This window comes from Zootoca vivipara, chromosome 16 (genome assembly GCF_963506605.1).
Source record: "Zootoca vivipara chromosome 16, rZooViv1.1, whole genome shotgun sequence".
Lineage (NCBI taxonomy): Eukaryota > Metazoa > Chordata > Lepidosauria > Squamata > Lacertidae > Zootoca > Zootoca vivipara.
Genome location: NC_083291.1, coordinates 38,092,546 through 38,120,037, shown reverse-complemented (window position 1 = coordinate 38,120,037; position 27,492 = coordinate 38,092,546). Strand labels below are relative to the sequence as shown.

The 27,492-nt window shown below is 45.7% G+C and overlaps 1 protein-coding gene across 2 annotated transcripts; it reads right to left on the bottom strand.

The window, feature by feature from the left end:
- Positions 1-10,439: 10,439 nt before the first annotated feature.
- On the bottom strand, positions 10,440-17,285 carry UBL4A (ubiquitin like 4A). 2 transcript variants are annotated; one of them, XM_060268673.1, is made up of 4 exons: positions 17,048-17,285; positions 14,057-14,162; positions 11,372-11,595; positions 10,440-10,706 (listed from the first exon to the last, which is right to left on the bottom strand). In XM_060268673.1, the coding sequence occupies exons 1-4, from the start codon at positions 17,093-17,095 to the stop codon at positions 10,596-10,598; spliced, it is 489 nt and encodes a 162-aa protein (XP_060124656.1). In that variant the 5' UTR covers positions 17,096-17,285; the 3' UTR covers positions 10,440-10,595. The 2 variants fall into 2 exon arrangements, with proteins under 2 accessions (XP_060124656.1, XP_034996552.1); XM_035140661.2 differs by having other exon boundaries at positions 11,372-11,577; positions 17,048-17,272.
- Positions 17,286-27,492: the final 10,207 nt, after the last annotated feature.

The following is a 27,492-nucleotide window of genomic DNA, read 5'->3' as shown; positions in this document are numbered from 1 at the left end:
TTGGCTTTTTAAGCTGCTGCATTACACTGTTGACTCATGTCAAGTTTGTGGTCTATCAGGACTCCTAGATCCTTTTCACATGTACTGCTCTCAAGCCAGGTGTCACCCATCCTGTATTTGTGCCTTTCATTTTTTTTGCCCAAGTGTAGTACTTTGGATATACTCCCCTTCTCTTCTCCTGCCCCCCTCAGCAATATATCACAGTTTCTATAGCCTATGTATAAAGGTAAAGGTAACTGTGACCATTAGGTCCAGTCGTGACCGACTCTGGGGTTGCGGCGCTCATCTCGCTCTATAGGCCGAAGGAGTCGGCGTTCGTCCGCAGACAGCTTCCAGGTCATGTGTCCAGCATGACTAAGCCGCTTCTGGCAAACCAGAGCATTGCACGGAAACGCCGTATACCTTCCCGCCAGATACCTATTTATCTACTTGCTCTTGACGTGCTTTTGAACTGCTAGGTGGGCAGGAGCTGGGACCGAACAACGGGCGCTCACTCCATTGCGGGGATTTGAACCTCCAACCTTTGTAGGGGTATTTAAAATGAGAATCTTCATGGCATCCTCTTTTTTGCTTTTCGAAATATGGCAACCCTAACTTGCTCCCCCCCCTTTAAAATTAATCCTGGCTACACCCATAGCAGGTGGTCATAGCGACACTGCCAATTTGTTGATATAATCAATGAACAATTACCATGTACTTAGAAATTTATCCTTCTTACCCTGCCCATTTATCATCACGCTGCTGTGTTGATTCAACTCCCAGATTGTGCCATTTCCCATACCTGGGTAAAACCAAGATCGTAAAATGAGAGCCTCCCCCCATTTCCCACCTGACAGCTATTTCCATTCTGGCAGTGGCTGTTAGAAAAGAGACCATGGTCAAAGATGGAATATTGCGGTTGAGATCCCCCCCCCCCGGATCCCTGTTTAGTTTATAACCCATTATGATGGTTTCAGGATTTATTTATTTACCCAAAACTGTACACAAGAGTTTTTGCACCATTTGCTCCCTACCAGGACGGGGCTTTCCAAACCATTGGAACAACGGAGAGACAAGTAACCAGTCATTTTTCTTTCCTCTTCTTGGCAGGCCTATTCACCCAACATGTGCATGGTTGGTCCTCAGTGCTGGAGCCAGGAAACTGTGACCCTCCAGGCGTTGGAAGCCAACTCCCATCATCAGCCCCAGGCAGCATGGATGAGGGAAGCTGTACGCCAACAACAACAACTCACATCTCAGAATACTGTGGTCTTGTTCCCACAATGTTTGTTGCTAGACACTGGAACATTAGAGGATGAATTGCTTGTGTGAATCAGCTGTCATGGGTTTAAGTTCATATATGAGACATGCTAAAACAAATGAAAGACTGTAATTCTGCGAGCAGGGCCTGCATTGTTTTGGAAAATGTTATAGGGAAAACATTAGACACTTTATAATTAAAATAAAAACCCTCTCCATAATTTCATTTGAATGTGCAAACATACCCATTGAGGGAAAACAATATTGCATTTGAAGCGTGGTATAAGTCCATGAACACTGCAGTTGGTGACAGAAGTCACGAAATTAAAAGACGCCTGCTTCTTGAGAGAAAAGCAATGACAAACCTAGACAGCATCTTAAAAAGCAGAGACATCACCTTGCCAACAAAGGTCCGTATAGTTAAAACTATGATTTTCCCAGTAGTGATGTATGGAAGTGAGAGCTGGACCATAAAGAAGGCTGATCGCCGAAGAATTGATGCTTTTGAATTATGGTGCTGGAGGAGACTCTTGAGAGTCCCATGGACTGCAAGAAGATCAAACCTATCCATTCTGAAGGAAATCAGCCCTGAGTGCTCACTGGAAGGACAGATCCTGAAGCTGAGGCTCCAATACTTTGGCCACATCATGAGAAGAGAAGACTCCCTGGAAAAGACCCTGATGTTGGGAAAGATTGAGGGCACAAGGAGAAGGGGGCGGCAGAGGACGAGATGGTTGGACAGTGTTCTTGAAGCTACCAACATGAGTCTGACCAAACTGCGGGAGGCAGTGGGAGGCAGGAGTGCCTGGTGTTCTATGGTCCATGGGGTCACGAAGAGTCGGACACGACTAAACGACAACAATAAGTCCAGTCTATGGTGTCCATTCTGTTGTATAGTGGGAAAGATCAGCGACAGAAACAGCTTCTTTAAGCAAGAGCTCTTTATTGCAGCAGTTAGAACTGCTCCATGTTCTCTCACCACAACAGCATAGCTTGCTGCCTCATACATATACAGTGGTACCTCGGTTTATGAACACAATTGGTTCTGGAAGTCTGTTCATAAACTGAAGCGTTCATGAACTGAAGCGAACTTTCCCATTGAAAGGAATGGAAAGTGAATTAATCCGTTCCAGATGGGTCCGCGGCTTTCACAAACCGAAAATTCATAAACCGAGGTGTTCATAAACCGAGGTTCCACTGTACCGGTAACGTCAAGCAATTAGTAACAGTAACAAATTCCAACTAACTAACCAATCCTTGAACAGCAGCTCTCAATCCTTCATTCGCATACTGGTGGCCCAGAGTGAGAACTGCAGCCGATCTCAATACATAACACGTTAACAGGTGAAACTTATTGCTGGGCGTTGCAGTGATCTGGTGATGAATATTTGTGTGTGTACCAGCCCTGAAAGCAAACTACAAAACTAAATACTGGTTTCAGGAGTCAAGTCCCCACCACATTAACCTAGACATGGTAACATCTTCTTTTGGACTGATGGCGTGGAAATATGGGGGCTTTTCTGTTTTGTTAAAACTTGCTTTTTACGGATTTCACTTGAAACAAACAAATATGCTACCACTTGCTCTGAGACCTGGGGAAAGGACAAGATATAAATAAAAACATCATCAGTTTACATAGCAATGTGCTATCTTTGTTTCTAACCGGAATGCACCTTCCTTCAAATGCCATCTGTTGTTTTCCCCTTTGGGCCCAAACTATAACTCTGTGCCTTGGTTTCTTTTCTGTATTACAAGAAACACTTCCCGGCATGCTGGGAAATGTGCCAAGTCCTTTCTCATCACCAGGACTCTTTGAACCAATGGGGACGGCAACAGAATTGCCACCATGTTCTGAGCTTTTGACAGCTGCACAGCAGGCAGCAATCCAACAGGCAGAGTGTTTTCTGGCATAGAGATGTGCCAGTGAAGAAAGCTGTGTTTGTCTGAATGTATGCATGACATGTAGTTGTTAAGGAAGAGGGTGGTTGGCAGCATTAGGTGGCCCAAGAACTGGCATATCTTTAGTTCAGCATCAGATTCATAATGGGCATGTTAAAGTTACGACAATGCCTTACATATCAATCCTAACTATATACTCAGTTCACACATGTATGTACATTAAAGGTAAAGGGGACCCCTGACCATTAGGTCCAGTCGTGACCGACTCTGGGGTTGCGCACTCATCTCGCATTATTGGCCAAGGGAGCCGGCGTATAGCTTCCAGGTCATGTGGCCAGCATGACAAAGCCACTTCTGGTGAACCAGAGCAGCACACGGAAACGCCGTTTACCTTCCCGCTGTAGCAGTTCCTATTTATCTACTTGCATTTTGATGTGCTTTTGAACTGCTAGGTTGGCAGGAGCTGGGACCGAGCAACGGGAGCTCACCCCGTCACAGGTATTCGAACCGCTGACCTTCTGATCAGCAAGCCCTAGACTCTGTGGTTTAACCCACAGCTCCACCTGGGTCCTGGTATGTACATTAGTGGTGGGTAATTCAAGCTCTCAAGCTCTCTGCAGCTGAAGATATACGCTGACCGCCCACCTCTACTGAAAGCATTGTGGTGGAGGTGATATGCAAGTTCTGGTTGCATTCTTATTTCTTCTCATATGACAGGATGCGGTAGTGCTCAAATGGTAAACACGTATGCCCCAGCTTTTGAGGCCTGCAGCAGCTCTTCACATGCAATCACCAATCCATACTGCATTGGTCACATTTACATTGTACTGTACACTTAAAGCACTACCATAACAAGGCTTCCCCAAAAGAATACTAGGAACTGTAGTCTGTTAAGGGCGCTGAGAATTGTTAGGAAACCCTGCCCTGAGCTAGAGTCCAGTGCCCTTAACAAATTCCCAGTTCCCAGGACTGTTTGGGGGGAAAGCTATGACTGTTAAAGTGCTTGAAAATGCTTGCAAATAATTATGTTCTGCCTGTAGAGTTTGATCTGTGAGGATGCACATATCCAACTCTACAATCCTGTGATTCTGTTCTGTATGCAAGTTCACAGTGGATAATAATAATAATAATAATAATAATAATAATAATAATAATAATAAATTTTTATTTATACCCCGCCCTCCCCAGTCAAAAACCAGGCTCAGGGCGGCTGACACCAACAGAATTACAATAAAACATAAAAACAATTAATTAAAATACAGTATTAAAATTTAAAGTGCAGCCTCATTTCAAGTAGGCCATAAATCCAAGCCATGAGGGAGGAAAACACAGGGGTCAGGCTGAGTCTAACCCAAAGGTCAGGCGGAACAGCTCTGTCTTGCAGGCCCTGCGGAAAGATGACAAATCCCGCAGGGCCCTGGTCTCCTGGGAAAGAGCGTTCCACCAGGTTGGGGCCAGTACTGAAAAGGCCCTGGCTCTAGTAGAGGCCAATCTAGCCATCTTATGACTCGGGATCTCCAGAATATTATTATTTGTGGACTTTAAGGTCCTCCGCGGGGCATACCAGGAGAGGCGGCCCCGTAGGTACGAGGGTCCCAAGTCGCATAGGGCTTTAAAGGTCAAAACCAGCACCTTAAACCTGATCCTGTACTCCACCGGGAGCCAGTGCAGCTGGTAAAGCACTGGATGAATGTGATCCCGCGGCCGGGACCCTGTAAGGAGCCTCGCTGCGGCATTCTGCACCCGCTGGAGTTTCTGGGTCAGCTTTAAGGGCAACCCTGCGTAGAGCGAGTTACAATAGTCAAGCCTGGAGGTGATCACAGAGGTAAACATTCAGGTGGCAACCTGTACTTGGAGGCTCCATTGATTATTGTGAAACTTGCTTTTCAGTAAATGAGTTTCCAGGCGAAATCTGCTTCCCTTCTTGGCTCATATAGTCAGTGATATACCATCCTTGCAATATGTGTATGCAGTGCTTCCCCCCCCCCAAAAAATGTTTAGGGGTACTCTCATTTTGAGTCAAGAAAATCACCATTTTATAGTTCAAATCAGGGAAAATAAATACAGTAAATGGACAAAAGTACAAAGATTCACTAAATGTTTAGGGGTATGTGTACCCCCAGAAAAAAAGCACTGTGTGTATGCAAAACACAGCAATCAGAAGGAAGCGTGTGTTTGCTAGATTTCTGCCTTTAATCATTTTCATTGGAGAAAATGGAGTTGCGCGCTCAGCTTTGGGTACATCCTGCTGCATACCATTTGAAGTTTTTCGTTTATTCCTTCCTTAAGCCGTGTGGGCTGGACTAGAAGTTTCGTTTTCAGAGCTCACTGTTGTAAAATGAAGGCCAAGGTTTTCAGTATTCAAAGGAGCTTGCAAAAAAACATGGGTGTGCAGGTGCTTATAGCTCTCCCTTCCATTTAGATCCTCAACAAGGAAGAAATTTCCATTCACTTCCTCTGCAGCCAGGGCATTTCATTCATTCGAAGAGCACACGTTTAATTGTGGAGGGTTCCCTGTTCAGAATTCCCCAGGCCCCAGAATTCCATTTCTCCCCAACACTCAGTCGGCATTTCTTGGCCACTGGACATGCTGAATCCTCTTTGACCTGTTTGGGGGATTTCCCCCTCTCCATTTGGGTTTTCTCTGTTTTAATTTTCTCTGTATGTGATAGATATGCTTGTCCTCAATGCCAGGTACAATCGTTTCATTTCTCCACTTATGCCTCTGGGCAGTTCTCACATCCGTTCTTCCCTGGGGAAATTTTTAAATAGCATCTCAGTGTGAATCAGGAACTGACCTTTCCAGACAATGAGATGGTGCTCTCTAAACTTTTTATGACTGTGTCTCTTTCTCCCCACCCCCCCATCCGTACCACTCTATTCTATTTCCCCCTCTCCCCACACTGGCTTTCAGCTCCCCCAACAATCAATCAGCCCTATGTGGCCACAGAGCATGCTCGGTCCTATGTTTCTGGATTCTCAACCCTTTTTGTCCCTGGTTCGTGTACTTCTGCAAGACTTGGGTTCCCCAAAGGCTGCTGCTACCTCTATATTAGTTGGGGGAAGGATGCTGTTTAGGATACAATAAACAATAGCACTCACAGCATGCAACATCAGAAATAGAATGATGAGAAGAGACCGGCTAGATCCAATCAAAAGCTCTCTATAATTCAGCATCCTCTTTCCAAAAGTAGCCAGCCAAATGCTTCTGGGCAGCCCGCAAGCAAAGCATGAAAGCAACAACACCACTTTCCTGCTATTGCTCCACAAGCCGCTGATATTCAGAGGCTCCATTTAGCTTAGGGGTGAGGAAGCCTGTGCCCTTCCACATGTTGTTGGACCACAACTCCCATCATCCCTGACCACTTGGCCATGGTGGCAGGGGCTGATGGGCATTGGGAGCTCAACAGCATCTTAGAGGACACAGGTTCCCCTTCCCTGCTCTAGCCATTAGCAGAACCATCATTCCCAGTTCCCTCCCACTATTGAGCTGTGCAAAGGTTTGCATTCTGTTATTGGTGTAGAATTACCTCCCTCCTTTGGACTCCAATATCTGCAGTGATGCCAGCCCAACAGTGCCTAACCTTGAGATGCAGGGCTCGGTGCAAAAAATGATTTAAACCTCCTCCACCAAACAACAGCAGCAGCCAAGCATATGCCTTTGAATGTACACATCACATATTTCCCTCCCCAGGGTTGAGGCCGAGCCTGCCTGCACACGTCAGAAATCAGGGTATAGACTCTATAGAGCAGGCATCCCCAAACTTCGGCCCTCCAGATGTTTTGGACTACAGTTCCCATCTTCCCTGACCACTGGTCCTGTTAGCTAGGGATCATGGGAGTTGTAGGCCAACACATCTGGAGGGCCGCAGTTTGGGGATACCTGCTATAGAGCAATCACAAAGACAACAACTCAACACTGCACAACTGGCTGTTTTGCTTCGGAAGGGAACCACTGAAGGCCACGTAACAAAAATAATTGCTGGGCAAACACAGAGCCTCCAACTGGCCCTGAGCATCTCCTGACTTTATTACACACACAGCAGCTGCTTCTTCCAAAGCCTACTGGCAAAGGGCACTTGATCATCCCACCCTCCCAGTATGAACAACAAAAACAAGGGAAAGGAGTTGTCAAAATTAAACAAAGCTTATTCTTCTAACAAGGATGTTTGCTACCCACACTGGAAAGAAACATGTTAAAGAACTGTCTGTTTGCATTCTAGCTCACATGGACGGGAATGAAGAGGCAGAGCCAACTGTTTTGATAGCTTCTATTTAACTCAAAATTTACGGTAATCCACAGATTAAACCACAGTTAAAACCAGAGCGCCTAGGACTTGCCGACCAGAAGGTCGGTGGTTCAAATCCCCGCGATGGAGTGAGCTCCCGTTGCTCGGTCCCAGATCCTGCCAACCTAGCAGTTCGAAAGCACATCAAACTGCAAGTAGATAAATAGGTAGTGCTCCCGTGGGAAGGTAAACGGTGTTTCCGTGTGCTGCTCTGGTTCGCCAGAAGTGGCTTTGTCATGACCTGGAAGCTGTACACCGGCTCCCTCGGCCAATAATGCGAGATGAGTGCCGCAACCCCAGAGTCGCTCACAACTGGACCTAATGGTCAGGGGCCCCTTTACCTTTACCTATAATCCCTGTTAAAATTAGTGGCAGTGTCATAGGGCCAAGAGAAACCCCATCAGCCCTTTCCCCACAACCCCTGATGCCATCTCTGTAAATTAAGTTATGGCTAGCCACCATCATCACCACCACCCCCTCCTCCTCTCAGGCTCTCTTGGTCTGACCTTATTCCTGAGAGTTAAGTATTTCATGTGAAATGTGCTACCGTATATTTTAAGTTTATTGCATGGTTAATTGGCATGCACCTTAATCCAAATAAATCTGAACTTGGAACTGTTGCCTTTTCACCTCACAGGAACAACTTTCATGAATACCTTGCAGAATCCAGATTGTTCATTGACAATATCTTGGCGTAGGTCTGGAGTGAGGAATCGGTTCTCCTCTGCCCCCAATATGTTGCCGGACTCCATCACCCCCAGCCAACGAGGCCCATGGTTAGGGATGATAGGAGCTGGAGTCCAGCAACATCTGGAGTGGCAGATGTTAGCCCCTGACTCCCACGGCTATACACTATAAGTAAGTAAGCAGAACTTGTAAGTAAGGCCTGAAACAAAGAGATCAATGACTGGACTTTCCTATGTGTTTATTCAACTCCTTAAAAAGCAAGGATACTGGGAGAAATAGGAATTAAACCCTTCCCCACACTCTATGATTGTTTCCCAGATCTAAATTACACACAAACACCAAAGATGCTATGAGCCCCACAGTGCTGAAGAGGGGAGAAAGAGGGGCTTGGCTTTTCTTGCTAGGGATGCTCATAGCACCTTTTGCACAGGGAGATTGAGAACTGACAGCATTGCTGGTGGTGTAGGGGCTGGTCACTCTCCGCCCCCCGCCCCAAGCTATGGCTCTGAAGACATGCATAGCTCTCTGCACCTGCTTTTAAGTGAAAAAGAAAATAATGTGGAGAGTCAGTCTCAGATCTCCTGCATCATGTCCATTTCGGCTCTCCAGTAGTGAACAATGTCTCTTTCTTCTGCACAATACTGGAATATACACAGCCTTGATTTGGGGTCCCTTTCCGTTGGACAGACCCAGTTTCCCTGAGCTGGTTATCTGGCCACCATCCAGAAACACCACACAAAGATATATTAGCAATTGCCTCTTGGGACAGCCACCTAAGCAACTAAACAACTTCAGAGAGTTTGTTTGTGGCATCGTGAAGATGGAGGATCTACCATGCTATTTGAATGCTTCATTTATAACTCAATGCGTGAGGTGGGGAATCTTTCATACAATCTGAACAAGACGAGTCAAGAAGAATGATCTGTACTCTTAGAAAGGGACAAATCATTCTATAACTGATCATGTAGCACTTTTGCCCCCCCCCCATTTTTTTCTTACTGGCATCTGATTGGATGTTGAGGCTGGAGGTGGGTAGGGGAAGATGAATGATCTGCCTGATCCCTATCTGCTGCTGTCTCCGAGTGGTAAGGGACCTGCTTTGTGAGATTTGCAGCATGGGCTTGAGTACCAATTGCACATCACTTTACTCTTTTGCAAATGATATTACTTCCCTTGCTTCCTGGGCATTCAAAAGGCAACTAGGAGCATAGTTATCCTTTCCTCCTAATGGGGCTCACACTCCTGCCTCCTGTTTCTCAGCCCCTCTGATCCAGGCGGTGAGCCTATGGGGGCTACTGCCAGTGTGTCTTCGCCCCTGCCTTTGGCTGCTTGGCAAAATAATCTTCTCCACCCTGGGCAGGTCTTGAACCCTTGTCCATAGGAGGGTCATGTATACTTCCTGCAGGACCGCTACCCAAGGAACTATGGAGGCGCTACATTCATTATGTGGGTCCTCCTCTCTCCCCTCTGTGTGTTTGTGTGTTGTGTTCATAAGGAGCATCAGAATATTAAAACCTCTGATTATAGGGATGCCCAGGGACTAGTGATGCTGGGGCCACTGCTGTTTGAGCTACAGGAACTGATGGAAAGTGGGCACGCTGGCATTACTGTTGACATTATGTGTGCAGTAATGGAGGGCTGTGTGATGAGAACATGTCTGCATCTTGGTGATTTCATTGGCTGCCTCTACGCTCTGGTAAGCATTATTTGGCGGCAGTGCCAGCACAGTTCCTGGTTAATGGTTTTTAGTAGGGTGTCCAGGAATGCTGTAAGCATCTCTTGTTGATTTCCTGTTTTTGTGTTTTCTAGGCTGTGCGTTTTTCCTCCCCCAATGAGCATATATTGGATTCAGTGGCTGTTCCACTGGCAAAAAGGCAACAACATCGTTCTGCTCCCAGCACAATGCAAGTCTGTCTGTCTGTCTGTCTGTCTGTCTGTCTGTCTGTCTGTCTGTCTGTCTGTGTCTCTCTCTCTCTCTCTCTCTCTCTCTCTCTCTCTCACACACACACACACACACACACACACAAAAGCATCAATATTAAGGTTTTCAAAACTTGTATTTTAAATTTGGGTTATTCAGATTTGATTTTCTGTCTGAAAATTTTGGTAAACTTTATTTTTAGGATGGCCTTTGGATACAACAATAAATATGAATCTATTAGATGCAACCCAGGCTTAGGTGATGAAAAAGAAACCCCCCATATTATTCAACACAGCAGCACCCAACCCCATTGGCAGCTGTATCTCTCAGTACTGGGCAAGCAATCTTTCCCCAAGAGTCATTCTCCCACTTCAGACGAACACACTAGACAGAGTAGATCAGTCTCACCCATCACCACCTTTAATGGACGGGGAGTGGCTACAGATGCTCTGTGCCCCTTTAACAGCAGTCCAGAGGGATTGACCCCATTAAGCCCCAAGCTGGGCCCTGCCCAGGGGTTCTCTGTCCAAAGAGGCAGGCTCAGTTCCCAAGTTCACCAGCTAATCCAGAAAGCCCATTTCTACAGCTTCAGCCACCTCAGGGTGAAGCAAGCGTGTGGCCAAGCGCTCAATGTCATCCAAGCTCAGTAATCGAAGGCTCCGCTCATAATCCTGGGATGGGGGGGGGGGGGGAAAGAGTGAAGATAGAGAAAGAGACAATTGAACACAGCGTTCAGAAGCACACCTGCCAGATAGTCAGACATTTTGTAGTTAAAAGGGTCCCAATGAGAAACTGCTGTGCGTGTAGATTTGCAGGTTAGCCAATGCAATATTTTAAAATACAGTGACAGGTTTTGATGTGGGAGACAAAAGTTAAAAATCCTGCTTATTGGCCGATCTTGGGCAAGTCATTGGAGTCTGATTCATATACACTTGATGCATGTGTGTGAGTGAACCATTCTCAGCAGGTTATCCCAAGGAGCTGTTGGGACACCGGCAATACGACATCTTATATATGTCTTCTCAGAAGTAAATCCCACTGAGTTCAATGCGACTTACTCCCAGATAACTGGGTACAGAACTGCAGCCTGAATAAGACAGCAATAATGTTTTGCAGGCCAAAACTTCAAACACAAGCACACTCAGTCAAGATCAAGGCTGCAATCCTAACCCCACTTGCCTGGGTGTAAGCCCACTGAGTTTAATGAGACCCCCCCCCCTGCTCCATGGCACATAGTTAGGATTGCACTGTACTTCCAAGTAAAGGCACAAGTGTCAGAGGAACCAATAAGCCAAGCCTGAGGGGATTCCCACCTACACTCCTGTTAGAAAGTTACCTTTTGCAGTTGCTCCAACACCTTCTCAGCATCAGCTACACTGAAATGCCTGCCTAGGACTTGGGCCAGTGTGTGCCAGATGACAGGATTCTGTGGGGGACCAGCTCTGCGGCCAGGTTCCTCAGGCGATGCCTTCTCTGGTGGCTTGATCACAAGGTTCAGTTTTGACTCGGGTCCAATAGAGTAATCAGAGAGACGGTGTTCATCTGGGGAGGAAGCACAAGCTGCTGAAAGGCTAGGTGCCAGCCAGTAACAGGCCTCACTCTGGCAACCAGAACTTCCACAGGGACACAAAGCTATGGTCTCACACCAGCTATAGCTTTACACCAGGCATCCCCAAACTTTGGCCCTCCAGATGTTTTGGCCTACAACTCCCATGATCCCTAGCTAAGAGGACCATCAGGGATGATGGGAATTGTAGTCCAAAACATCTGGAGGGCCAAAGTTTGGGGGTGCCTGCTTTACACAGACTGGAAGGATACAATTTACTACAGGAAACTAGTGCAGGTGTGGGGCTTCCTGATGCTTCTGGTCTTCCTGATGCTTCTGAACGTAGGAGCCAACTTTTAGGGGCCGAGGTCCCTTCAGCTCCCTCTATAAAATATTTGAGGGGCCTAGCACCCCCCCCCAAAGTTCATGGGCATTGTCATTCAAATGGTGTGTGTGTGTGTTTTGTGTTGTGTTGTGTCATGTGATCAGTTATGTGGGATGGGGCTTAACTGCCCCCCAATATTTTATCCAAGTTGGCACCCCTGCTGCTGAACTACAACTCCCAACAGCCCCAAGCAGGCATGGCATAGCATAGCATAGCATAGCATAGCATAGCATAGCATAGCATAGCATAGCATAGCATAGCATAGCATAGCATAGCATAGCATAGCATAGCATAGCATAGCATAGCATAGCATAGCATAGCAGGAGTGTGTTCCCCTGCTGCGAGAAGTGAAGTTACTGGTGAACCAGGCAGAGGGCCTTCTTGGTAGTGGCACCCACCCTGTGGAATAAGCTACTACACAACTTTCTGAAGACATATGAAGGCAGCCCTGTATCAGGAAGGTCTGTTTGATGTTTTTGCTGTGCTTTTATTATGCTGGAAGCTGCCCAGAATGGCCGGGGGAACCCAGTTAGATGAGTAGGGTATGCAATAAATTAATATCATTATTATTATGGGAGTTGTTCATCTAGAGCAGGCATCCCCAAACTTTGGCCCTCCAGATGTTTTGGACTACAATTCCCATCTTCCCTGACCACTGGTCCTGTTAGCTAGGGATCATGGGAGTTGTAGGCCAAGACATCTGGAGGGCCGCAGTTTGGGGATGCCTGATCTAGAGTGCTAAATTTTCCACAATCCTAGTCACATCTCCATTTGCATTCAAAGTCAAAACATCATTTGCTGTGAGTTCAGAGCAGAAAATATATGCCCCCCCATAAAGGCAAAGATTATAGATTCTTAACATCTGCTGCAAAATAAATCTGTGTTTTGGCTTATGAAAATCATGTTATTTCATATTGTCACAGAACATCCAGTCCCCACAGTGACATAGCAGGGTTTTTTGTGGGCATATTGGCAAATCTTAAGAGACTATTCTTTTCTATGAAACATGTCACAAATCTCCCTGCCATGAGTCTCAAAATGAAATACTGTGAGGGCAAATGAGATTTGAAAAGGCTTAGACAAAAAACAGCACAAATCAGAGCTATAGCTGGGATGCTTCGGGAAGACATTAGGGAAATGAAAGGAAGTCATCAAGCTCCATTTGTAGGTAGCAATTTTTTAGAAAGGTTGCAAGCATAAGAAAATATACTTTCAGTACAGATAAAAGCTTTCTTGAATGTTTTTCAAACATTGCATTTCCTATATCAATGCCAAATCTCTTACATATACATACAGGACATTATTATGCTCTTCCACACAAGCAATCTCCACCCCATTTATGCTACTATGTTCCTCCCTCCACAATTTACAACTCCACTTACATGCCCCCAAACCAGTCCCATTGATTCCTATCCAAAGATGCACTCCTTCCCTCACACACAGGAAGGTCTGGTCCAAGACAGGAAATCCCACAATCACCTCACTCTGAGAGTAGAATACAATAATAATAAATAAACCTCTTACTACCCTTTCAATAAACTCAACCGCCTGAGACGGCTGCTTCATTTTATTGTTATTATTTATTAAATTTGTATACCGCCCAGAGCGGTTCACAACATAAAACCCAGAGCGGTTCACAACATAAAACTGCAACATAAAAAACACAAAATATATAGGTAATAAAAATAAGAACAAAAACAAACCAATAACACCCACCTCCCACCACACATTTAAAAGGGTAAAGGTAAAGGTAAAGGGACCCCTGACCATTAGGTCCAGTCGTGACCGACTCTGGGGTTGCGCGCTCATCTCGCATTATTGGCCGAGGGAGCCGGCGTATAGCTTCCAGGTCATGTGGCCAGCATGACAAAGCCGCTTCTGGCAAACCAGAGCAGCACATGGAAATGCCATTTACCTTCCCGCTGTAGCGGTTCCTATTCATCTACTTGCATTTTGATGTGCTTTCGAACTGCCTGGTTGAAGAACGTTTTCACCTGGCACCTATTCTACCTAATGATAGGCCTGGCCTTGCCCTACTCTAACATAGAGGGCCACCAACACAGTCACACCAAACCACCATCAGCACCTACCTGCCAAAGCTTTGCCTTTGAAAAGCAGGCGCTGCTGGGATACTGGGACATTCAACTTCTCAAAGACCAAGCGTTTGAGAGAGGAGATCCGTTCATCTGGGGAGACCTGAGAAGGAAGAATGTGATGAAGTGGGGCTGGCCCCCCCAAAACTAACAGGCTCAGAGCAAGGGTTTTCATACGCTGGAGAATATAGGCCCTGATCAAGCACAGAACTAGAAAAGCTGATCAAACCTTTTGTTCAGCAATATACACTCCACTTACTGTACCGGTCCATTCTCAGGTCCTTTCCAGAGTTAATTCCCACCCCCCTCCAGTTGCTCTAAAAAGCTTGCCCCATTGACAAACTGGTCCACAGGAAAGAATTTTGTTCTATGGTAAATTTATGGCTGGCATTTTTTTCTTCCTCCTTCTGGCAAAGCTCTTGTGAAAGTTAGAAGATCAGTAAGTGCAGCTTTTCACAGCATGAATATTTTCTGCTTTTCAGGTAGCTGTTAAATAATATTACTAAGTATGCATATAGTGTTTTTCAACTTAAATTAGTATTGGCCCCTTTTTCTCCCTAGCATGAAAATGCTGATATCACGTGAAGGTAGAAAATACAGTCAAACCTCAGTTGTCGAAAGCAATCCGTTCCGGAAGCCCATTCGGCTTCCGAAATGTTCGACAACTGAGGTGCAGCTTCTGACTGGTTGCAGTAGCTTCTTGCACTCCAGCGGAAGCCGTGTCAGACATTCGGCTTCCGAAAAACGTTTGAAAACCGGAGCATTTACTTTCGGGTTTTTGGTGTTTGGGAGCAGTAACGTTCCAAAATGGAGGCGTTCGGGAGCCAAGGTTTGACTGTATAAGGTATGAACTGGAAATTCATAGTTAAAATCTCTGTTTTCCCTTGAAACCACTGAGAGTCTGTTCCCCCAGCTGTAACATGACAATAATACTATTACGGTATCATTTATTGATATCTTTATAAATACAGGGATGCCTTAAGCAATTGTTATAAGAATGACCATGTTCACGTGTGTGCAATGCTTAGGAAGAGCAATGCATGTTAAGTTCAAGGTGTTGGTCCTGGTGCTCAAAGCCTTCTATACAGCTTGGGACCAGGATACCTAAAAGATGGTCTCACCCTTTATATAGCCAACTAGGCACTGCACTTGGTAGGAGAGGGCCTCTTGCAAACACATCTCAGCAAGAGGTCTGTTCCATACAATGTAAGAATTGAGTTCTTAGTGTGGCAGCATGTATCCTTTGGAACTCCCTCCCACTACATATCAGACAGACACCATCTCTACTGTCTTTTTGGTATTGCTGAAGACCTTCTGATTTTTCAACAGTTATTTTAAGTGGAGATAGTTTTGCTCTTATATGAGAAACTGTCTTATTTGTTGATTTTTTACTGTTATATCACTTGAGATTTTTCATAAACGAAATGAAATACATGTTTAATGTACTTCTAACATTACTGGATGTTTCAACCTTGGAAGGAAGTAATCTTTTTTTCAAGGTACAGTCTGAGGGGATATTAAAGCATAAGAGGAACCTTGCCGGATCGGATAAAAAAACCATCTAGTCCGGCATTCTGTTTCCAAAGTGACTAACCAGATGCCTGTGGGAAGTTTGCAAACAGAACACGAGTACACAACCTTCCCACATGATGCAACCACTTGTTGAAGCTGAGGAGGTTTGGGTCTGGTCTGCATTGAACGTTATGGAAGAAATGTGGTGTATAAATGTGCTAAATCAGGGATGGGGAACCTCTGACTCTCCAGATGTTGCTGGGCTCCCAACTCCCACAGGTACCCCAACCTTGTATTAAGAGCCCTTAACCCCGACCCGAAGGCATGTGGTTACTTTCCTGCAAAGGGAAGGCACAGAATGCATGGTTAGAAACACTTACCTTCCTCTATCCAGATCCTGGGCCTGAGCCCTAGCAATAACAGACACTATAAAGCCCTTAAGAAGTTAGGACCAGTCTACCTATAAGATCGCGTTACCCTAATCGACTCATCCAATGGATGGAATTGGCATTACTACAGGTGCCATACCCGTTCCACATTTGTAAGAACTTGGCTGCTTAGCATGCCCATGCCTGCACTTTGGAACTCCCTGCCAGTGCCTATTGAGATCAAGCAGTACAGTGAGGGCTCCTGCTTGATCACCATAGGTACAGGCTGTTTAGACAAGCCTACACCACCCAGATACTTAGAAGTTAATGTCATTTTTAATCCCTTTTAGCATTTCAACTTGATTCTGCCATTTTGTATTTTTGAGGTTTTTGGTTGGTTTGTCTTTTAGAACCAAGCTGTGTACACACTTTATGAAATGAAGCAATTCTACCACTCTATTTTGCCTTGGTCAGACCACACCTGGAATACTGTGTCCAGTTCTGCGCACCGTAATTTAAGGAGGATATTTGACAAGCTGGAACATGCGCAGGGGGGGGGGGGACCAAGAGGATCAAGGGTCTGGGAACCAAGCCTTATGAGGAACGGTTGAAGGAGCTGGGTATGTTTAGCCTGGAGAAGAGGAGACTGAGAGCAGCGAGACCACCCTCGGGGTCCCTTCCAACTCTACCGTTCTATGACTCTATGAAAATAAATATTCCAGCGGAAAAGCTGAATTCGACTTCGTAAACAGAGGAAGAAAAAGGCGGCAGGAGAAACAGCTGAGGGCCGGGAGGTGTCAGATCTGCTCAGGAGCCCCACCCCCAAAGGGCATGGTCCCTTCGCAGCCATCGATGGAAGGGAACCCTCGCTGCCCTCCGACCCCCACCCGCCCAGGCAGAAGCCGCAAGAGCCGGAGATGCTCCTGCCGCCCTCGGCCTCCTCCTTCCTCCAGGCCAGGTCCTCCCGGTGGCTCCTCTCAACGTCGCCCCTGGGCTTGGGGCGGGCCCCCTGCCCAGGCAACACCCAGGCAACAACTCACACCCGCTCGGGCCTCAGCCCTCGACTCAGCACCCCATCCCCTGGGAGCAGGAGGAGGAGGAGGGATACCTGGAGGCTGCATTCCCGGCCCTGGAGCGCCTTCACCGTAAGAAGCATCTCGGGACCCCGCAGCTCGGAAAGCCAGAAGCGGCCCCTTTAACTGAACCATAGACACGCGGAAGAAGCTGTCCGGAAGACAGAGCGGCGCGGTGAAGGGAAGCTACGTAGGCGAAAGGAATATGCAGAGGCCTCTCATCTCTACGAGGGCCGCACGCGCACTGAAGCGGTCAGAGAGAGAAAGCGGCCAGAGAGGCGGAACTTGAGCCTGTAGGAGAAGCGCAACATCCCCTAGAGAGCTAATGAAGAAGACCGGAAAGCGGTGGGCGCGGCGAAACCCAACCTCTCCACGTCATATGAAACTCTATGATGCAAAGGCTCACGTGCCCGGGAGTAATTAATCATAGAGTGGAGGTGGTGTAGAGCGAGAATAAGGGAGACTCGGGATCAGGGTCGGGGCAGCCCGACGCAGGGGTCGCAGCCTGAGAGACTTTAATAAGATGCTTAGAAAGTGGAGGTAATTTTATTTTTATTTTCGGTATTTTAACTTGTGTATGTTTTAAAGTAGGGTTGTGAGTTTTCCCCGATTCTGTTGTTTTATCTTTTTGTAAACCGCTCTGAGGGTTTTGGAGGTATGTAAATTTTATAAAATTAGTTGATTGATTTCTGATTGTAGATTGCGGCGCTTAAAATCTGCCAAGCGCGGGGGGAAATCAGTAGAAATGAATAGGAACCAGTATAAAAGGCCGAAATCCAGGCGGACTCGAAGGTTTCCTTCGTTGAAGTGCTTTGAAATAAATACAGTAGGTTGTGCCGCCTCTCAGAGAAAGCACAAAAGAAGCTAGAAAATGTCTCTGTGTCGCGCTCTCTGTCTCTCTGGGCAGGCTCACTCACATAAGCAGAGGTGCCAACTTCTGGGGCCCTGGGAGTACCCACAAAATTCCCCATGAAGGGGCCGGGCACCCACAAATTTCAGTGCCCGGACTATGGATGCTGCGGGCACCCACAGTTGCAAGGCCAAGCTGATACTCCTTTACATCATGTGTCTGTCATGTGTCCATAAAACACTAAGAATGAAGTTCAGTAGGTTGGTCCCAGCTTTCTTTCCTCTCCTATGGAGAGAGCAAAACCTGTTGAGTTTCTGTTTCCCCCCCAAAAAAACCAAAAAATACAAAGGGGTCCCTGACATACACACTAGTGTATCTGAAGAAGTGTGCATGCACACGAAAGCTCATACCAAAATAAAAACTTAGTTGGTCTTTAAGGTGCTACTGAAGGAATTTTTTTATTTTGCTTCGACTCAGACCAACACGGCTACCTACCTGTAAAAGAAAGTGTGTGAGTATATCAAACTAGCCAAAATGACAGAAGCAGTAAGAAATCACTTGAGCTTAAGGATCAAAAAAGAATGGGATTGTTTTAAAAATTATATGTGTAAACATGGTTCCCAAATCAAAACTTGGATATGCCTAGAGTAAATTTCACAAAATTACAAAATATTTAGAAGAGTTATCATATATGAAGGTTGGTAGGATTTTGACACAGTACAAAAGAAAAATAGAGAAGAAATAGTAGTTAAGAGGTAGAGGGAAGTCAATAATTATTATTTAGAGTATGCAAATACGTATAGAAGAATAAAGTAGAAGATGTATGTCAATGTAAAGAAAAAGTTGATGTGACCCGGAATTTTAAATTGCAATAAAAATCATTTAAAACAAAAAACAAAAAATCAAACCCTCCCAAGAGTCCAGTGGAACAGGCAGCAGTAACCCAGTTGCTACAGGGTTCAAGTCCCCTTATAGCACACACTGCACACAAGCAGCATTTCTGAGTACCAGACTGAAACAGAAGGAAGGAGAGATCATAGGTACATAGGAAGCTGCCTTATACTGAGACTGCACACACCCCATACATTTAAAGCATATTTAAATCACATGGCTTCCTCTGAAGAATCATGGGGACGGTACTTTGCCCCTCCCAGAGCTACAATTCCTGGCATCTTTAGCAAATTACAGTTCTAGGATTCTTGGGGAAAGCCATGTAATATAAATGTGCTTCATAAGTATGATGTGTTTGCAGCTTCAGTACAAGGCAGCTTCCTATGACCTTCCTTTCTTCATGTTGGACTTTCCAAATTGCCATTTCCAGTTATACTGCTATGTTCTAGAAAATACTTTGCTGTCAGCATGGCATCAGCAGTTTTGAGAAGTTTACAACATAGATATAAAGGAGGGTCTGGGAAACATTTTATTTGCATAAATCCGAAGCCCTGTCTAATGGATGATATAGTTGTTTCTAGCAGAACAACTAGTGGAGCTGTTTAAATTGTAGTTTTCCAGTTGGTTGGTCATCAAAGGCCCCCCAAGGGCTCATCCACACTTCCTTTTGTGCCATGTTTCCATGGATTGCCATTTGCTCTGATTCAGCAGTGAAATGCTGGTTTTCCTGGGGAAAGCGCCGCGGTGTGGGGGGAAACCCTGCTCAGACGTAGACCTAGAAAGCCCAGACCCGTGCCTGGAAAGTGCAGAGCAAAAGTAGATGAGCCCTAAGTGAGTTTCATGGCTGTGTGAGGATTTGAATTGGCATTGCACCAGTTCAAGCCTATTCTGTCTACCATGGCCAGCTAATTAACACATGGATTGAACAACAGGAAGGTAACAGCACTGGGATCTGAGCAGGTAAAATCTTATTACCATAATTAGCCATGTCCCTTGGGATATTGCTACAGCTGTCTGCCAGGAAGGCACAGCCAGGTAGTAGTTTAGAAAGATATCTGCAGAGGGGTGAAACTTAGAGTGCAACAAAAGATACTGGAATCTGAAACACAAAGTTTTTCCGTCACAAGCATTGTAGCATATTGATCAGCTAATTAACACATCTATTGTGATTTAAAAACCCCCATCTCTGATCCGATTCAATTCACAAGTGAATCAATCAAGACAGTTTCAACATCAACTGTGTCCCCACTCAGGCCTTCTCTGGAGCCCAGTATCCACCTACCCTCTCCCTGCTGAAATTAACCTTGAAACAATCACTTCATTGTAGTCAATAGAATAGAAAGCTGCCTTCTACTTAGTCAGACCCTTGGTCCATCTAGCTCAGTACTGCCCACACTGACTGGCAGCTGCTCTCCAGGATTCCAGGTAGGGTTCTTTCCCAGCTATACCTGGAGATGCAAGTGGGGATTGAACTTGGGAAAGCAGATGCTCTACCACTGAGCTATGGGCCCTTCCCCAATAGGCTGCCTTGTATGTGAGGTGCACACAACAGTTTCTCCACTTTGCAAATGTGTCCACGTCCAAAAGCTTGGCAACCGCTGTAAAGACTGATATTTAACCAGTTTCAGATCATAGTGAAGAGTGTTTCCCCCCTTCTTTCTTGTATTTTTTTCATCTGTTATTAGGAGATGCTTGTAGTGGGCAGACAGGGACAGGGTTTTCGTTCTTTCAGAAATAAAACCAGTCTGGTACAGTACTTGTGAATCTCATTGTATTCCATCTGTTAACGCTGCTGATATTGCGGAATCATCTTCCACTGTTGTGGCATATATGTCTCTAGTTACAGAGGGAGAAGGTGTTTTTTCTTTTGTAAACTGGAGGTAATTACGGAGTGTGATCTTATCTCATGGAAATTTCCCTGTCTACATTGCCACCGCAGGCGTGTACATGCATGCACAGGTGTGCAGAGCGGATTACGTTCCACCTGCCCTGTCAAGTTAGATTAACCCTGCCCTCAAATTAGTTCCCTTCATTCCTTTCCACTTATCAAAGTCTCCCTCTTCTTTTTTTGCCTCTGACCTGACTCAAAGGATAATAATATATAGGTATTTGTGGATAATTTATCTGTGTGCACGATGGGAGCAGGTGCTGAATAGCCTGTATTTTTGGATTCAATATCTTAGGCCAGGGGTCAGCAAACTTTTTAAGCAGGGGGCCGGTCCACTGTCCCTCATACCTTGTGGGGGGCCGGACTATATTTTGGAAAAAAATATGAATGAATGAATTCCTATGCCCCACAAATAACCCAGAGATGCATTTTAAATATAAGGACACATTCTACTCATGTAAAAACACCAGGCAGGCCCCCAAAATAATCCAGAGATGCATTTTAAATAAAAGGACACATTCTACTCATGTAAAAACATGCTGATTCCCGGACCGTCCGTGGGCCGGATTGAGAAGGCGATTGGGCCGCATCCGGCCCCCGGGCCTTAGTTTGGGGGACCCCTGTCTTAGGCAAAGCAACAACAACAAAAAAGAAATGCCAGACTTGGACACGTTATGATTGCATTTCTTAGTTTTAAAAACAAGTGGAGGCATTGCCACGACATAACATCCAATCCACCATTTCACTGCATCAAGTATCCAGTCTTGAGCCTGACCTCTATAAAACGGGTGGGTGGTCTTGAGGTACATTGGATCTACTTTTGTTTTTTGCTAGAACCCCAAGATCTACCGAGAGCCAGTTGTAAATAGTTAGAATGAAAAAACAGAGGAATTCTGGCCACATTCTGAGCCAGGGAATCCGTTTTCAGTACCAGAACTGACCTGAGCTCACACCAAAGTCCACTCCTGCCTCATTTGCTTAGTTTTAGCATCCTTCAGGAGGAATATTTCAGTTAGCTCTAACCTATGATGCCTCTTCTCCTGGTTTGCACACAAATGAACACACAAAATGGGACTATGTTTTTTCCTTCCCAAACAAATGATCCCAACTTCCACCCCGTCACAATGCACTTGCCGGAAGTGCTGACCATCAAATCAAACACTGATTTATCTGTCTTGCACCTCCCAACATGTTTCAGATGCGCTGCCTTTTTATTTTTAAAGCACTGAATGCACATTTACTTCAGTTAAATTCATCCCTTTTTTAATGTTTAAAAAATGCATTGGGAGGTGGGAAGTAGGTTTGTGATGCCATTGGCTCTCACCAATCAGCCCTATGCACAACTGACTTATTGTACAAACATACAGAAAACATTTCCCTTGAGCTCAATCTTGGAGAGATCATTGTACATGTGAACAAAACAGAGTGAGCGCATTTCCACCAAGGCCCCATTGCTCCAACTATGTACATTTGTCATCTACCCTTGGTCTTCCCTGTCTCTTCCATCCTGCCTTTCAAGCCTTGAGCCTTTTGCAGAGTTGTTGTTGTAGAGGACTCATGTCTGCTGTTTATTGAAAAATCACTGATGGAGAAGATCCAAACAGATCTATCCTAAGGAGTGTTGCTGGGTTGCAAGGTGAAGGACCCACCAGTCTCTTGAAGAACTCTGCTGACTTGTAGTCTCTTTTGCTGACACCATCACACATCTATTTCTAGTTGCCATGAGGCAAAGCCATTCCAGCAAATGGAATGGGACAGGGAGTGGAGAAGGGCAGAAGAGACTGCAGCTACAATCTCCTTAATAGCTATGGGTCTCTTAAAGAGACGGGCATCTTCTCTGGGTTGTGATGTGACCTGGCTGGCGATACCACTCCAAAGAACATCTGAGGTAAAGCCCCACCACCTTGAAGTCCGGTTCTTGGAAATTAGCATTACGGTTATATAACTTCCCCCAAAGAAAAGCTTGATGGGGTTTCTTGCAACTTTTACAAATGCATAATAAATGTATTTGCACAAAATGTTTATATTTATGCTTTCGTTTATTGAAAAATCAGAGCTCGGTAGTAGTAGGCTGGGGATTGAGAAAGACTATCAAAGCTCTATGCATGTGAGGAGTACAAGATGAAGAGATTTGTAGAACTATTCTAAAACTATGAGCCACTCCTCCACAATCTATCAGCCATCCACTGGTCATCATCTGATTATGGGATATTCCACATTCATCAGGATTTTAGGAGTGGGTGTAGAATATGGGGAGAGAAGCAGAGTTTTTAATGTGGGCATGCTTCTCTTCAGATAAGAGCCCTCAAATTTCAATAAGAGCCCTCAAATTCCATGTTGGTGACATGCTGCCGGTAAGTCACCAACACTTGCTCCAGTCACTGACTCACCCCTTACACAAATGATCTTTTAGCATAGGGGTGAGGTACGTCTTATCAGGGACCATTAACCTACAGAAGAAAAATCAACGAGGAGCTTTGATTCCCTGTCCCCATGGGTCAGTGGCCAGAGGGACACATTTGAAAACATGAATCAGGTTAGCTGTCAGCCAGTCTGATCATACCTTCAATAAGCTCACCTCATTTAAGAGGCTGTCCAGTGCTCTGAAAGTGCAAACTGGGCCCACTAACACCCAGACTGGGCTGCATGTAAAGGAATCCTGAGAACTGCAGCTTGTCAAGATGCTCTGCCAAGGGTAAACTAAAGTTACCAGGATTTGGGTGTGTGCTTTGAATGTATGGTGTGTACACAGCCCTGACCTGCACTTTCAAAGGTATTCGTCCTGAAATGAGTTGGGCAGTAGTTAAGAACTCACCACCCTTGTAGCTCCCCTGTGTAAATAGCAACAGAGCCATTTACTCCCAATTGCTAATCTAAACATTTTATTTATTTGTAGAAACAGATGCTGATATGGAAATAAATAATAATAATAATAATAATAATAATAATAATAATAATAATAATAAATAAACTTATATGGAACCACTGTTCTTGTGTTAACATAGTCATAGAAACTCCTAAGCCAGGCATCTCCAAACTTCGGCCCTCCAGATGTTTTGGACTACAATTCCCATCTTCCCCGACCACTGGCCCTGTTAGCTAGGGATCATGGGAGTTGTAGGCCAAAACATCTGGAGGGCCGCACTTTGGGGATGCCTGTCCTAAGCCAAACTGACAAATTTCAACCTGCTCTTTTGAATGGCTATCTACACATCACAACCACTAACACTGTGGGAACTAAGAAAGATATCAAAAGGGGGGGAAATGAGCAAAAAGGCCTCATAAAAATTCACCCAAATACTTTTATTCCAACACACGAGGGTCCCCCATCTTCCCTTTCAAGCCCTATCTCATACTTCCCCCCTCACGGGAAGTAGAGGAGTTTAGGGGATATGGAATTTTTCTTTTATCAGCAGGGGTGGGGAAATATTAGTCAACCACTTCTACTTAACAAACCACAATATGGCAGTCCTGCTAGTTCTGCCCCTTCAACAGCCTTCCTTTGGGTACACCTGGCACTCCAGGTGGACTCTACCAAGTGGCCTTAATGCCAGCACTTTTTTCTTTTTAATCTGTGAAGCCTATGTTAATAAAGACATTGCCCAGAAGCTCTTAGGTGAGCAGATTCCAGCTCTGCTACCCAATGGGGCTGCTGAGTGGAGGTGTTGGTAAAATTGATGCAGGCATCCTGGAAGAGCAGCTCTATCTGGGCTGACATGGGATATGCAAGTAGGAGAGAAAAACACGACACCTGACCACAAAGTAGTTATTTCGAGAGTGGAAAGTAACCGTCCCCCAACACCCACCTCTAAGTAATGGAAACAGCCAAGCAAATCGACAAAGATAATGCCCAGCAATGGATTAAATGGACGACTGAATTTGAATTCTATACATCTGGTGCCCTTAGGCAACCCTCATCCACAGCTGCGGAACCGTTATGAACGTCCCGCTAATCCCACAATTTTCATTAGTTGAAACCCCGACCATTTCCAGAATGCATCTATGATACCACTTCTCTTTTTCATTTCACTTCCTCTTCAGAGCTAGATTACAACTCCCGCCACACACAGCCCCAACCATTACTCAAGAGCCTTGTTGGCAGGCCAACGTCAAAATTTACAATGTAATCTTATGCAGAATTACTGTTCATGGGGGACAGGAGGCGGGCAGGTGTGGAGGACTCCCTGGTCCTGAATGGGGTAACTGTGACCCTGAAGGACCAGGTGCGCAGCCTGGGAGTCATTTTGGACTCACAGCTGTCCATGGAGGCGCAGGTCAATTCTGTCCAGGGCAGCTGTTTATCAGCTCCATCTGGTATGCAGGCTGAGACCCTACCTGCCCGCTGACTGTCTTGCCAGAGTGGTGCATGCTCTAGTTATCTCTCGCTTGGACTACTGCAATGCGCTCTATGTGGGGCTACCTTTGAAGGTGACCCAGAAACTAATCCAGAATGCGGCAGCTAGACTGGTGACTGGGAGCGGCCGCCGAGACCACATAACACCGGTCCTGAAAGACCTACATTGGCTCCCAGTACGTTTCCGAGCACAATTCAAAGTGTTGGTGCTGACCTTTAAAGCCCTAAATGGCCTCGGTTCTGTATACCTGAAGGAGCGTCTCCACCCCCATCGTTCTGCCCGGACACGGAGGTCCAGCGCTGAGGGCCTTCTGGCAGTTCCCTCGCTGCGAGAAGCCAAGTTACAGGGAACCAGGCAGAGGGCCTTCTGGGTAGTGGCACCCACTCTGTGGAATGCCCTCCCACCAGAGGTCAAAGAGAACAACAATTACCAGACCTTTAGAAGGCATCTCAAGGCAGCTCTGTTTAGGGAAGCTTTTAATGTTTGATGGATTTCTGTATTTTAATATTTTGTTGGAAGCCGCCCAGAGTGGCTGGGGGAACCCAGCCAGATGGGCGGGGTATAAATAAATTATTATTATTATTATTATGCTTACTCAGAAACAATTCCCACTGAATTTTAATGAGACCTACTCCCTAGTGTGGGTAGGATTGCAAGCATTAGCCGGTACTCATCCTTACAGCCCTATCAAACAATGAAACAAACCATTCCATGAAGAATTTTGGAGCAGAACATGCCTCTCCCCACCAAGAGTAGAACAGAACAGGCCTCTCCCTACCTCTCCTGAATACTTACAACACAGGATTAGCTCCCAGTTGTGGGTGTGTGGGTGTGTCCTACTTTACTCTATTCCAGGCATGTCAAACCTGCGGCCCTCCAGATGTTTTGGCCTACAACTCCCATGATCCCTAGCTAGCAGGACCAGTGGTTGGGGAAGATGGGAATTGTAGTCCAAAACATCTGGAGGGCCGCAGGTTTGACATGCCTGCTCTATTCTTTGCTTGATTGTTAATCCATCTCCAGCGCTGTCCCCCCAACCAGGCAGTGCAGGGCAGGGGGAGGGGGGTGATGAAAAGGAAAGTGGTCCTTAAAATGGATTTGGGGCCATAGTTGAAAAAGTAGACTGGACTCTTAAGCTGACAGGTGGGAAGGGCAGTTTAATAGTAGTAAAGTCACTGTTTCCCTCTGGCACAAGATCAAACACCTTTAATTGAGACACCCAACCGCAGCAAACGATCACTGCCCTCAGAACAAACTGTGCTGGATGAGAGAACTGGGCACAAATGCCCCGTGTGATATGCCAGACATAGCCAGCCTGGAAATAGTGAAAGGCAGCAGACTGTGATCTCTACTCAGCAGGCATTCTGCAAGAGTAGCGAGAGCTAAAGTTGAACTAGCTCAGAGGTGCCCAATGTGTGGTTTTCCCACTGTTGTTGGACTTTAGCTCCCTTCATCTCTGACCATTGGCCATGCTGGAGCCGGAGGCCAACAGGTTAGTGCCTGCTGGACTAGGAGGATATTGAATGTTGATGCAGCAGGCCAGAGGCAGAGTAGCTTTTGTTCAGACTGCTGAGAGATAGCACAGTCTGCATATACTCTTCCTCATTGCCTCCATTTAAAAAACTTGTTTAACGGTGCAAAAACATTAATAAGAAATTTGTTTATCAGAGGCAACAGTAGAGAGGATGCATATATATTCTTACACACACTTATGCACACACAGGGAGGGAGACAGAGAGACAGACTACAAGGCCCCTCTCATATTCCCTGTAATTCTCTGAAGAAAACTATCACCCAACTCCAAACTTTTTTTAAAGGTAAAGCTAAAGGGACCCCTGATCATTAGGTCCAGTTGCAGATGACTCTGGGGTTGCGGCGCAGCGCTCATCTTGCTTTACTGGCCGAGGGAGCCGGTGTACAGCTTCCGGGTCATGTGGCCAGCATGACTAAGCTGCTTCTGGCGAACCAGAGCAGCGCACGGAAACGCTGTTTACCTTCCTGTCGGAGCGGTACCTATTTATCTACTTGGACTTTGACGTGCTTTAGAACTGCTAGGTGGGCAGGAGCTGTGAGCCAAACAACGGGAGCTCACCCCGTCACAGGTATTCGAACCGCCAACCTTCTGATTGGCAAGCCCTAGGCTCTGTGGTTTAGACCACAGCGCCACCCGCTTCATTATTTTTACTTCATTATATAAAAAGAAAAGGTAGCTATCTCGGTCTATAGGAAATAATAATCAAAAATCCACAGTTGGGCAACACCTTTATTGGTTGGCCGTAATAAAAGGCATCACACAAGTGTGGATTTTGGAGTTTTTATTTGTTTCTGACATTTTCACCCAAGCCTTCAAGCACATTTCAGGGGCACTAGCTTTTTTAAAAAAATGTGAAAAAAAATCCTTCTAGCCTGCCTCCACGTCTGCCCATCACTCCACAAAGCCCCATTTCTGCAGCTCCTGGAAGGAAATAATAATAAGAGAGACAGCCACACAGAACA